The sequence below is a fragment of the Nannospalax galili genome, unplaced genomic scaffold, assembly GCF_000622305.1.
Source record: "Nannospalax galili isolate Female #2095 unplaced genomic scaffold, S.galili_v1.0 scaffold641, whole genome shotgun sequence".
NCBI lineage: Eukaryota > Metazoa > Chordata > Mammalia > Rodentia > Spalacidae > Nannospalax > Nannospalax galili.
The window spans coordinates 3687236-3701885 of NW_008345311.1; the positions used below are offsets into that span (position 1 = coordinate 3687236).

Here is a 14650-nt window from a genome sequence, read left to right on the forward strand (position 1 = left end):
ACTCAGGTAATAAGGATCTGAGTGTAACCAACTGTGACTAGTAATAATCAGATACATAGAGATTAGAAACACATGTGCAAAAATCTTAGTGTTAATTGCATTAATAATGAAGTTTTCTTTATGAAACTATTTTAACAATGAAATGGAGATATTTTTTAAAGGTTAGAACCTCATTTAATTTTGTCTTATAGGGTTTATACTGAGTACAATATTGTATAACTTTATTAATTCAGCTGTAAACCTAAAAATTTACAGTCAATTTTGAAGGAGATGCATCTTAGCTCTGGAAATTGTTATTGAATACGTCAATGCTGTTGTAATGAAAAAAAAAAGATGTTTTTCCTAAGTCTATAGTCTCCTGACTTCAATGAAATCAGTGTTTCTTTATCAATACTTTGTGACATCTTTCTACATGATGTTGCCCAACTTTCCTGCTTGGACAGGTCCTTCCTAGGTCAAAAATGAACCATGCATGACTACTCATAAGAGAACATGCCATCTTGTTGGGCTAATCCTTCAGTTGTCAAGATGCATTTTGAAGAGGATTTAAATTGTAAACATCTGCTGTTTGGCTAGATGAGAGTTGTTCACCCTCAATAATATTGGCATTTTGGGCTGGATCATTCTTTGTTGTAGGAAACTGCTTTGTGTATTTTTCAATGTGTATGTGTACAATGTCCTTGGCTACTGGTTAATGATTATTTCCTGTAGACTTCATATATATCAAGTATTTTATACACAGTTTTAAGGCTGACAAACTGTGCTTCTAGCGGTTTTCAATGGGAAGCAACACTCCTCCCCTCACAGATATTTGGCAATATTAAAGAATGTTTTATTGATTCTTTAAGAGTTTCATGTAATTTTTTTTATCATATTCAGACCACCTCCTGCATCTACACCTCTACTTCACTATGCCCCATGACTTCATGTTTGCTACTATTATTTTTTTTTCTTAAAGGCCTATCAAGTCTGATTTGTGTTCTGCAAATGCCCTTGGGTATAGGCTCATCCCTTGGAGCCAAGTCAACCTACCAGGTATCACAGTCTTAAAGAAAACTGACTCTCTCTCCCAGAAGCTATCAATTTGGCTATATTTTTAAATTAAGCTCAAGGACAATTTCATTAGAGTTTAAAAGAAATACTCCAGAGAAAGTAAGCTATAAATCTTAACTGCTTCCTAGAGGAGGAGAATGGAAGAGAGAAGAAAAATAAAACCAGGCTGTTTAAGCAGGCATGGAGTCCAGACACTGCTAGACAAGCAGTCAATGGTAGGAAGGTAGGTTTTAGAGAAAAAGTAAGGAAACCCAACGAATCAGAAGAAGCACACTTAGTTCATGTCAGCATCAAAAGAAAGAGATAGAAAAAAGAAAAGGAATAAATTGTGCCTTGCTGTCTCAGGTCTCAGGGAAGGTGTGCAGATTCAGCCAAACCACTTGGTAGCTCATACAGACTGCCTATTATTTTTATTTTTTAAACTGAAGTAGGAGAATGGAAAAGTTACTGCGTACATATAGTAAAAAGAAGCCAGTGTGTTACAATGAACAGAACGTCCACCTTGAACAACCCTGCCCCAAACAAAAGAATTTTCCTGCCTGGGATGGAAATAGTTCCATGGTTGAGAGAACTTTATTAAATCATCCCTTGGTACGAAACTGCCTTTTGTTCTCCACTGCGTGTAAGAAAATTCATAGTCATTCTCTTTCCTGCTATTGTGCCTCACTGTGACCAAGTTAAATTCCAAAAACAAATTAAGAGAAGAACAGTTTAATTTGATTCACATTTTCAGTCTATCATGCTGGGGAAACTATGGTGGGATGGCTATGTCTATGGTTGAGGCGCTATGAAGTGACATGCCATGGACCAGGAAGCAGAGAGTAGACAGAAACCAAGTGTGATAACATTCAAAATACCACCATTAGTGACTGAATTCTGCCAACCAGGCCCCATCTCCTAAAGACTCCACATTCTTCAAAATTGTACCATAATATGAGCAACAATCACTTAAAACCTGAGCCTGTGGGGGACATTCCAGATTCAGTCCATAACAGCTTATTATTTGTAAGTGCTTTCTCCTACATCTGATTGATGTGGTACATCTGAAACTCACTATCTACTTTATCACTCAAGTGCATTTGCTCCCTGTTCCTAATATACTCACTTTCCGCTAGATGAGCCAAGTTGAATTGGCATCTTCTCCATAAATTCTTACCTAAGCCTGAATTCTTCCAGCTACAAATAATTCCTCTTTCCCTGAATATTCCTAAAGTATTTAACTCAGAGATGCCTTAAGGTATTTATCATCTTTATACCACAATAGAAACTTTGAATTGGAAAGAGATTTTAGAAATCTCTTTAGTAAAACTTCTACTTAAATAAAAGGAAAACTAGCAGAAGGTGGTGACACATGCCTTTAATCCCAGCACTCAGGAGGCACACACAGGCAGATCTTTGTGAGACCAAGGCCAGCTTGGTCTACATGGTGAGTTCCAGGCTAACTGGGGCTACAAGGAGACCCTGTCTCTCAAAATGACAAAAAAATAAACAAACTGAAAAAGACAATTGAGGGGATTGAGAGATGCTCGATGCTCAGTTGGTAAAGTCCTTACTTTGTCAGTATGAGAACCTGAATTTGATTTCCTGAAGCTATGTGAAAAATCTGAGTAAAGAGGAGTGCTGGGGAGACAGAAACAGGAGGATCCCTAGGGCTTATTGACCACTAAGTCTGACCAAATTGGCAAGCTCCAAGTTCAGTACGGAGCAATTGAGGCATACACTCGGAGTTGACAATTTAAAAATTTTTTTTTTTTCAGACAGGGTTTCCCTGTATCTTCAGCTGCCGTGCAACTCCTCATGCAGACCAGGCTGGCCGTGATCTTACACACAGAGACTCACCTGAGAAAAGGCCTCCTGTCTCCTCCTGACCCTGCCTTCTCTGAGGTAGGAGTCTGTGAGAGGAGTCAGTCTTCCTGTATATACAGTGAGCCCATTTGTGCTCAGGAAAACCAAGTCATTTGCTGTTGCCCTTGTCTGTGATACTTCCATACACTGGTTTGGTACTTTGGGCACTATACAGATGCCTCCCACCCAGTGGAAAACAAAACAAAAAGGATAGTCGGTTTAAGGAGAGACGGTGTCTGCGAAAGTCTTGATTTATTTTGGTGTCAATGGTTTCGATTTAAAATAATTCTTCATTTATATTGGTGTAATTGTAGTGACGAGAACAGGATCAGCTGATGTATAATTATTTCTGCTGGGATGCCCCCATGCTTCTGTCTTCCCAAGCTGGGACTATCCTGTACTAGCGCCCTCGTGTACAGGACTCCCTTGAGAATCAGTCTTTGTAACCCCCTAGACAGCAGCCTGTCTCCCAAGTGCTAGGATTAAAAGTATGTACCACCACACCTAGCCGATGTTGAATTTTGTCCTTCACACACGTATACACATGAAACCAAGGTGCCCAGTGTTACAATTTGCTTCTCTGTTGCTATAATAAACTGATGAAGACCATGACCAAAAAGCAACTTGGGGAGGAAAGGGTTTATTTTGCTTACAGGTTATAGACCATCATCAAGGAAAGCCAAAACAGGAACTCAAGAAAGGAACTTGGAGGCAGGTACTAAAATAAAGGTCATGTAGGAATGCTGCTTTATTGGCTTGCTTCCTCTGGGTTGCTTGGGTACTTTTCTTTTACAGCCCAGGCCATCCTGCCTAGGAATAGCATTACCCACAGTAGACTGGCCCCCCTCCTACGTCAATCACAATGAAATCAAGAAAATTACCCACAGTGAAGGGCACAGGCGAATTTGCTGTATGAAATTGCTCAATTGAGGTTCCCTCTTCCCATGTGTCTCTAGTTTGTGTCAAGTGGACAAACACTAACCAGTATACTCAGACAGGTGATGTGATTGGCTAAACACATTGTAGGTTTCCTATAAAATTTAGACCATAGTATTTTGTGTCCTCTAACTCTGTTCTCCTGGTATAATTGACAGGTATGTTATTGAGTTTCAAATTTTGAGCTTTGAGCTTTAAATTAGGCTTGGCCTTGGCACCTCTCCTCCGATGCTTTCATGGTGGCCAGTTCATTTGCCTTTCTGCAACACACTTTCCTCCACTATAGATAGACATCATTATGATGATTGTGAGAATCAAATGAATTTGGAGCATTCAAAATACAAGGCATTATCTCGGACTGATGATGCACACCGATAACTCTAGCACTTGGAAAGCAGAAGCAGGAGGATTGCAAATTCCAGGCCAGCTTAGCCTATATAAGGAGAATGAAGCCAGTCTGAGCAACATAGTGAGGCCCTGTATCAAAACTCAGAGTCAAAAACAAAAAGGAAAATTGCTGATACATAGAGCTAATCAATAAATACTTGTTAGGAGAATGTAAAGATCAACAATACATCTAAGAATAGGATTTAGGGTTTTACTTAAGTCTGTTGCACTTTTCTACATGTTTTAATGAGTATTTTAAAAAATTATCTTTTTATTTTTGAGGATTTTATATATGAATTTTGTCTTTGCATTATTTCCATCCATCCCAGTCCACCTCCAACTCCCTATCAATGTCTTATTCTCTTCATTGATTATTATTGTTACATATACATACATACATGTTACATAAAGATATCTAAATATATACATATATGTATGTATATATAAATGTATACATGTAAAACACTGAGTCCATTTATTAGTGCTCATGTGTAACTGTGTTTAGGGCTTGCCCACTCGGGACTATAAAACTTCTCAGGGAGTTGGTGCCTAGACAAAACTGATTCTCCCTTCATCAGCATCCATTGTTTGCCTGTAGCTCCTCATTTTGAGGTGGAACCCTATGAAATTTCCTGCATCCACCTTGGCATGTCAACTGGTTTTGTTATTATGTAGATCTTGTTAGGCTACTATACTGTGAAGATTTCATTGGTGCAGCTTCCCTATCATGTCTAGAATGCAACGTGTATCTTGTCTCTCTCATTCATTCATTCTTTCCTCCCCGTCTTCTGAGATGGTCCCTGAGCCTCCAGTGTAGATATTTCATTATAGATGTGTCACTTAGGATTGGAGACGTCACAGACACATTTGATCTGTTGTGGAACTTTGAAATCATCTCAGTTTATTTGAAAAAACGACGCTTTGGGCTGGAGAGATGGCTCAGCAATTAAAAACACTGACTGTTCTTGCAGAAGACCCAGGTTCGAATCCCTGCACCCACATGGCAGCTAACAGCTGTCCATAACTCCAGTTACAGGGGTTCTGACAGCCTCTTCTGTCCTCCATAGGCATTGCACGACACAAGTGCACTTACCTACAAGCAGGCATAACACTCATACACATAAAATAAAAATAATAAAATATTAAAAAAAGAAGTTTCTTTGATGAGTGGTGAAAGGTACACTTGTCTGTAAATGTAAGGATATGTATTCAGAATATAGAAAGATATTCCACTGGTCTAGGGAAGTGACAGAAGTAACTTCCTCTCTTCCAGTTCTGTGTATTTGGCTATATTTGCAGTATCACAAATGAATTCGTTTCCATTAAGTGGGCCTTTTATCAACAGTGTCTAACATTTTTGGTATTTTTTTCAATATACATTTTAATCAATTTTTTGTGCATTTCATACAATACATCTTAATCATATTTAGACCCTCTCCCCTATTTACACCTTCCCATAACCCCTCCACCAGATCTCATACATTTTGTCATATATGTTAAGGCCTATTGAGGAAAGTTTGTGTTTCCAGATGACCCTCATTGTGAGTTCATCCACTGGAGCCTGGTCAGTCTATCTAGCCTCACTCCCTTAAAGAAGGCCATCTCTCCTTCACTCAGTAGTGATCACTTGCCAATAGTTGATCAGTTAAGGTCGGGGCTTCTTGTCTGTTTCCCCAGTTCTATGCTGGGTTTTTGTTTTATGGTCTTTTTTTGAGAGAGTCTTCCTGTATCCCCAGCTGGCCTGGAACTCGCTATGTAGAGAAGGCTGGCCTTGAACTCACAGAGATCTGCCTGCCTCTGCCTCCTGAGTGCTGGGATTATAGGCATGCACCACCATCCGCTATGCTGGGTTTTTGAGTGGTTTGAGTTTGCATGGGTTTTGTGCATGCTATCACCATTGCTGTAAGTTTATGTGAGAAAGTTCCCAGAAGTCTGGAAACCTTTGCTTCCTTGTGGTCATCACCACTCCTGACTCTTACAACCTTTCCACCCCATCTTCTGCAATGGTCCCTGAGCCCTATGTAGTAGAAGTTTAATATAGGAGTCCTATCTAGGGACAAGAACTATGCAGTTTCTTCTTTACATTTTTGTCAGTTGTGGCTTTCTGTGTTAATTGCCTTCTCTTGCATGAGGAAGCTTCACTCATTGACTTTGCTCTTGTTTTTACATCATTCCATATTGGACCCTTTTATCAGTGTCTGAGCATTTGGTGGAGTGACTGACAGTGATTCGTAGAGTGGAATGATAGATATTTCTAAAAAGATACATTTTTTTTCTTTCGTCCAACGTCAGTCACATAACTTCTTTATTCCTGCAAACAGACATCTGATAGGAATGTGAGGAGAGTGTAGAATGAAAAGTATATATATATATATATATTTTTTCTCATTCTCTTCGGCTTCTTGGACAGCAGTGAACTGGACTTAGATGCTCTTTAGTGGTCTAACCATAGTGCTTGTGAGAGGAAACTCAGAAAGTACGAGATGGAAATGGGAACACTTTGACTTTGCCTTTCAGATCACTGGTAACTGATTTTGACTTCTGTAAGGGTTGCTGGGGCATTTATTAATATCATTTTTAGCCAGTAGAGCTATCCACTATGTCAACAGCTTCCTTCTCAGGGCTTTGGTGTAATGACATGCTATGGGTATATTCTTTTCATTTAGAGAAACAAGTCTTTCCCTGGTCCCAGAGTGCATGTACCTAAAAACATCCCTGCTATTCTAATGAGGAGATGACCTAACAGGTCAGTCAAAGAAACAGAAAGAAAAAATTGATGCCCTTTCTAGACGAGGTTGGGAATATGCTGAGGGACATGAAGTTGCTTAGCAAGGATTCACCTCAGGGATGGCTCCTGCCTGTTCTGCAATATGACAATATTTTGGTTGGAGAAGTTAGAGGGAAGGCTCACTGGGAGTTTGATGCAAATTGATTCAGTGGTCTCCTTTTTAGAGCTATCAGTGAAGGGTCATATAAGAGGTAAATTTGTGAGGGATTGAGGTTAGGCATGAGAGCACTATTAGAGGACATAATACCAGACTGGGCTTTAATGAAATAGTCTGGATCCCTGCCTTTACCACTCTTCATCTGAGATAATTCCTAAGGTTTATTTCTGAAATTTATATTTCAGTCTGTGAAATGGATAGAACGAAGTTTAAATTTTCTTCCCAACGATTTCAGAAGGTTTACCCATCTCTGGTTTTCACTATAATGCCAAAGCATTTGCTCTGAGTGAATAAATGTATTAGTGAAAATTATCTCTTTCTTTCTCTCTCTCATCTCATGTCTATAGAATGATAAAATAGCAAGTGGTATAGAAATATTTGCTGCTGATTTCAAAACTGACGGCCAAATATCTTTGCACATTTCACCATTGCTTTTCCTGTTGAAGCCACTTTAGAGATGGCTGCTTTCCTTTCTTTAAGGAGATTTCACTATCAAAAATGTCTCTTACCAATTAAATACCATAGGCTCTCAATAAGAGGAGGTGCAGAAAGGGGACAGAATCTGAAACAGTCAAAACATATTGTATGGAAACCACAAAAATTCAATAAAAATAATTTCAAAATAAAACAAATAAAAACCTGTCCCTTCTTGAGTCAGGGGCAACAGGAAGGGCAACGGAGCATGGTGACAAATTAGAATAAAATATAACGATACATATGATTCTCATTATATTGTATGCTACTTAAAAATTTAAGTGTTAAAATCCTGTGTCCTTTCTCACTGAGACTTTGATGGCTATTTTCTTCTGGTTTTGATTGTGATTGTGATTGTTGAGTATTGGCTCATTGGAATGACTGGCACATGGCACTTGGCAGTAAGGAGCTGGATATTTAAGCACAAAAGGAAAGAAGGATGGTAATAACAGAGCTTCTCATGAGGGCTATGACATAAGTAAGCAAGCGGAAGTTCAGAGAGGAAGTAAGGAACTCTTAAGAATGATTAAACATTGACTAAGCAGAGTGTGATGGCCAGTGTATACATATATGTACCTGAAAGAAGCATTTTAGGCAGAGGAACACAACATGTATAGGCTTTATACTAAAGAGGCCATAGGAGATGTCAGAAGTCAATAGAATACTACTTCAGTTGCATTTTCAACTTCAATTGAAAATTTAGACAAAAATGTTCTGTGTTGAAGTTTGAAAATGCAAGAACACCAAGCTTCAAAGTACTATTATTAGTTCAGATTCTGTATATTAAAATGGTACCCACTATGGACAAAGCATATGAAATATCAGCAAAAAGGAAGCCAAACCACCTCTACTGTGAAGGTAAGATGTGTGAGAAAAAAGGATATGAAACACAAATTTTCCTCCCAATGTTTCCCAACAGATCTAGCCATGTATGAGATGCACAGGTAAATTCCTATATATCTACTTGGTTGGGATGACTTCAGCCCACTATAGTGAATCAAGGAAGGCTTCCATCAGGCACTAAATCCTGAATAACTATTCTATGGAAGACATGAATCAGTATACAAGAGGAGAGAAGGTGTTTTGGGACAGTAGAGCCAGCATGAGTGATGACTTGGTAGTAGAAAGACTATTGAGGTGGGAAATTTAGTATAAATTAGATGACTTGAACAGAAAAAAAAAACAATGTATCTTGAGGCCATCTTTTACTCTTTCCATGGCACATAATCTAATTCTTTTTAAATGTGAAAAAATAAGATTCACTTGGTACCATTTGAACAAAAACAATCAGTTATTTGACTTAATGTAGTCTTTAAAATATAAATTGCAATAAGTGTCAGTCTTGGCAACCCTGACTTGATGCAATCACACTAACTTTCTGCAGGACTGGAAGGTAGCTAAAGATTACTGCCTCTCGGTCTCCTCAGGACTTTGCTGCAATTTTATATAATTATACACCTACCACAACTTCTGGAGTACTGTTTGCTGAAGCATTTATTTTAGCAGTTAGTGAGTCTGATACCTCATAAAACAGCAGCTAATCTTTCTCTGGGCATTAATGTTTTCTGAAATTTTACTAAAACCTTAAAGTTGTTAAACAAATGAACCTACTTTTAACAAAACGATAGGAGGTGAAGTGGATGTGTTTGTGCAAGTGACATTTCTCTTTACCTTTCAAATTAAAACTACCCTCTTAGAACCTTCCCTTTTCTTTCTATATATACTTTTTTCTAAGTGTTAAAAGGCCAGGTTAGAACAGAGACATATAGTAAGATGGAAAGGATTTAATTTTGTCTGCCTAATCTTCTGACAACTAGGAAATAAAGCTTTTTTTGAAGAAGAAAATCATATGTGGCCGTATATCTCATTGATTAAATATATAGAACTTGCGAATTAGCATTAAAAAGGGTTCACATTCAAACCCTACCATTTTCTAGCTATATTCACAGTTTATGCCTTGGTTGCCACATCTTTTATAAGATAACAAGAATAACGACCTCTACTTTAAAAGAAAGGAAGGAAAGAAGAACAGAAAGAAGGAAGGAAAGAAGGAAGGAAGGGACTGGAGAGATGGCTCCATGGTTCAGAGCAGCAGCTGCTCTTGCAGAGGATCTAGGTTTGGTTTCCAGTACCCACATGACAGCTAATATCATTCTATCACTCCAGCTCTAAGGGGAGTGGACACCCTCTTCTGGTCTCCATAGACAATGAACATATGATTGCCATTATATAAATGCAGGAAAAAAGACTCATACACATAAAAATAAAAATAATTTCAAAAGAACACATATCTCATGGAGTTTCTATGATAATCAATAAAATAAATATGTAAAAACTTACTAAAATGTTGATGATCTATAAACTTGTTCTTGTAATCACTGCAATTCAAATTACTACAGTGTGACCACCCACAAAATCCCAGACTACCACTCTAATAGGAAAATATTATAATTTTATAATGTCTTGCTAAAGCTGAGACTAGCTATCACCGAAGGAGGAAAGGAGGAAAGAAGAAACCCAGCTTACATCACTACTCCCAGTTTTTACATTAACCATCCTATCACAAAGAGGATGTATCAAGACTATGCTTACAGATTTAATTTCTATAGTTTTTTATCAAAAGGATATATGAGAAGACAAATCAGTGTTTGTGTCTCTATCCCTGTTTCCACAGGTACCTGTCAGCTTGGCTGGGCCTATTACTGCGCCGGAGGAGGAGCAGCTGTAGCCATGTTGATCTGCACCTGGCTCTCTTGCTTTGCTGGAAGAAATCCCAAGCCTGCCATGTTGGTGGAGAGCATCATGAGAAACACCAATTCGTATGCCATGGAGCTTGACCACTGCCTTAAGCCTTAAGCTTTGAAAGAAAATTAACTGCAAAGGGCTGGAAAGTGAGGGAAAGGAGTCCTGAAAAGAGGAACTAGGCCAAGGCACCTGCTGCTAGTAATCTAGTCTAGGGTTTGCATGCTTTTTAACCACTTGTTCATTTTCACTTCCAAGAAAGCAATAGGTTCATGGTTATTTACAAAATTCATCTAGAGCAATGATTCACTCAAGCATTCACCCAACAAAAGTTTTCATTGACCACCGAAGTCACAGTTTGTTGCTTTCTGCAAAATAATATCCTTAATTAAAAGATATCTGTATAACCAAGAAGCTCCTTAGAGTTCTATAACTTTTATTTCCAACTTAATTTAAAGCCTGAAGGCTGATTTAAAAACAGTTGTACTCAGAAGTACTAGGAGATGCACAGTGCTGGTTCCTACCAATTCATTTACATAGCTCTCCCCCTAGCATTTATTGCCCATCCCCAAACACATCTGGGATACCACAGCTCAATTTTTGTGTGCCTTTCTCAGGCTTATACCTTTTCCTGTTTTTCTTTTCAGTCATGGGAAAGCTTGGCAGAAGGATACATCCTACTGGAGAAAACATTAACGAAGTTTGCTTGTATATATTCTGGGTTCCCTTCCACATTGTGCTTTAGAACATTTATAGGAGTTGATTTTTTGTTCTTTCTGGGTGACTGACATCAAAATATAGTGACAAGTATTCCCTAATCTCTTAAGATACAGAAATGCTCTTTATCAAATATTCTGAGTATAATATTTGTTAGTCGTTCAATAAATACAAAATCACAGTGATGACAAAGATGTTTTGCTGGATCCTTATTGAAATTTTTATCAGACCTCATTATAACTGACTAAGAAATCTGCTGTGACATTTTGCCCCTGTAGTCACCTCTAGGGTGATAGAAGTTTCTCTGCCTGTTTTAATGACTTCTCATCAAATGATATTGCCTCCATCTGGGGTGAGTTAGACATGAAAGTACACAGCCCTGATGTCACCTACAGCTAAAATATTTTTAGGCCTGGCCTCCATCCCATCTGTGATCAAGGCTGACGGATGGTGCAGAAGAACTTGTTGTCTCCTGGGGAAAAATTAGTCTCATTGCTTCCCTCAGTTAATTCAGGGCAGTTCTGTTGTTCCATAACTCCAGCTTTAGGGATTGGGGAGGGCCCGTGATCCAAAAGTCCAGCTCATCTGTTTCTATTCTTAATCATGCCAGCATGCATTTGGTGCAGCCCTCCTAGAGGGAAAAAACAGACAAAACTGGCTTGATGAGCCATCTCACAAAGAGTCAAGGTCTTATATTTACCTTATGCATATAAGTGAATTCAACCATATGCTCCATTTATAGTCAATTAATTCATTTAAATAAATTTAGGAAACATTTCTCAAATAGTTCACATTGTATACCAAGTAATAGGGTTAAATGATGAATACACAGCTTCTCATCCCAAAAGGTATACTAATCAGTTATTAACAGGTACATCAGTAATAATTGTGAGCATATTAAATGCTAGGAAGGTGACGATGGAAACCTAAACAATCATAGAATAGCTACAAATCTATCATGGTGGCTTGAGGGCTCATGGAAAAGTTTTTGAGACAAGGGAATAACCAAGATGGGTGTATTCATTACTTCTTTGTTGCTTTGATAAAACAACATGACCAAGGCAATTTACAGAAGGAAGAGTTTCTTTGGGCTTATGCTACTAGGGGGATAAGAGTCCATCATAATGGGGATGCACGGTAGCAAGCAACACACATGTGGCAGGAGTTGAATGCTAGGAGTTCACATCTTCAAACTGAGAGGGGAAACTGCAAGTGGAGCCAAGCTGTGAGCTCTCAAAGCCTGTCCTCAGTGACATGCTTCCTCCAGTTAGGACATAATTCTTAAACCACCCCCAAACAGCACCACCAATGGGCGACCAAGTGTTCAAATGTTTGAGCCTTTGGGGGACATTCTGATTCAAACCAACACAATGGGCATGAGTCATGAATAGGGCTAGCTAATCAGAATGGTAAAAATTGGGGTTGGAGAGATGGCACAGCAGTTAAGAGTACTGGCTACTCTTGAAGACGACCTGGATATAAATCCCAGAATCCACATGGTATCTAACAGCTGTCCTTAACTGAAGTTCCAGGGGATCCAATAACCTCTTTTTCCTCCTGGACATTGCATGACATGGCTGCACTTACATACATGCAGATATAAGACTCAGACACATAAAATAAAAATGAAAAATAAAAAAGGTAAAAATTGCACAGGAGCAGTATAAGCAAAATCATAGGGACAGAGTGAGTATTGAAACAAGTGTAAAATGAGAAGTGACAATGTTGGAGCAGAAAAGGCATCAGTAGGCAGAATATCTAAGACTGAAGGAACAAAGGGAAGAAATTATTGGAACACTGTAATAACTGTAGTAGTCGAAGAGAGGCTCCTTGATTGTTGTGGCCTCTACCCAAATGTAGCACAGTAAACAATTACACAGATGATAGATATATCTCACTCTGATGTTCCTCCAGCACTCACCATTAGCCAGACACAGCAGATGCCAGATGGCAAAGAAATTTTTGCTACGGTCCATTGAAACCAACCTTCTTTGGTATAAAGCATGGTAGGGGAGGGCAAAGAATGGTGCTTGGTGATGTGAAGGTAAATGGAAAATAATAGCTCAATGAGTTCTTATAGACTACCAAACTATCATTACCTTTCACGGTGCCTCTGAAAAATATATGTTTGGCTACTCTTTCAGGCCCAGATACCTAAACACAGCAAAGTAGCTGCATTCTAGTCTAGAGTGCTACAGGAGAGAGCTAAAAGGTAGGGACTAATTTGAAAAAAATGTTTTGAATGACTTTCTTTTCATAGTAATTAGTTGTAGGTAGAGGATGGATGATTCTACCTGAGTTCTAGGGAAAGGGGAAAGTTTTAAAGGAACTTTTATCTTTATGAAGTAACCAGCCCTATACAAGCTTATATTCAAAGAGGGACATAACCCAATTTTCTGCTTTAATTTAAATCCTCCTTTCCTGTATCTGACTGCATTCCAGTCAATTCTTGTTTTGGCATAAATGTTAAGATAGCCTAATTTTCTTTGCTCTGTTTCCTAGAGTAGGTGCTATTGTGTGTAGAAGAAAGAATCATGGGTCAGGTTTCAGGTAGAATGAGTGAAAGGAGGACCTCAGAGACTGCATAATTTGTCCCACGATTGGCTCACCTTAATGCTCCCTACCTACTGGGGTAAGTTGGGTGCCAAAACACAAGTCCTTTCTGACTCTGAGATCTTTTTCACCTCGAGGACACCATAAGCGGTGAAAGGCTACTCATCTGGTCTAACTTGAATGGTTTTTTTTTTTCCTTTAATATTTTTATTGAGTTTTTGTGCATTTCATACAGTAGCAAGTAATCAAATTTAGACACCCTCCCCAATCTATATCACCTATTAGCTCCCCCGTCCACTGAACCTCCTGTATTCTGTCATATATGTTAATTCCTATGTAGTCAAGTATTTGTATCCAGATGTCCTTAGGTGTGAGTTCATCCACTGGAGTCTAGTCAGCCTATCTAGAGATCTCAAAGATCTACTCTCCCTCATCCAGCAGCAATCAGTTGCCAAAAGTTTCCAGGCTATGACTGAGGCCCACCACCCATTTCCCTTGATCCAGGTTGGGCCCTTGTCTGAGTTGGCATAGGTCTTGTGCCACCATTGCTGCAAGTTCACATGAACAGGCTTCCAGTGCCCCAATAGCCTCTGTTTCCCTGTATTCATGGACCAAGCCTGACTCTTACTATCTTTCTTCCCCCTCTTCTTCAGTGGTCCCTGAACCACGGGTGGTAAGGTTTAATGTAGGAGTCCTATCCTAGGACACACATTTGGCTGTCTCTTATTCTGTTAAACAGCCAGTTGTGGCCTTCTGTGGGCATCACATTTTGTTGTATAAGGAAGCTTCTCTGGTGAGAGTTGAGGGATTCACTAATATTCTCTCCATTCCCTGTTCTATTATGTTCTATGAGCCTTAGGTTTAGAGATTCTACTGTAGATGTGCCACCTAAGACTGAGCATCTCTCAGACGTATATTCCCTGTGTGTGTCCAGTTGCGGAACTCTGTAATAGCCTCCATCTGTTGCAGAAAGAGACCTCTTTAATTAGTGGTGTACG

General features: G+C 39.0%; 1 protein-coding gene across 5 annotated transcripts in view; it reads left to right on the forward strand.

Annotated features, from left to right (window-relative positions):
* Lhfpl1 (LHFPL tetraspan subfamily member 1) overlaps positions 1–11282 on the forward strand; it is a 72831-nt gene extending 61549 nt beyond the window's left edge. For 4 of the 5 annotated variants that reach the window (XM_008841572.2, XM_029567593.1, XM_029567594.1 and 1 more), the window contains one exon: positions 10315–11282. In XM_008841572.2, coding sequence (XP_008839794.1) covers positions 10315–10496 — 182 coding nt within the window. In that variant the 3' untranslated portion in view covers positions 10497–11282. Of the gene's footprint in view, positions 1–2810; positions 2938–10314 lie in introns of all 5 variants that reach the window. The other variant, XR_003850873.1, reaches the window with a different exon arrangement.
* The last annotated feature ends 3368 nt before the right edge of the window (positions 11283–14650 follow it).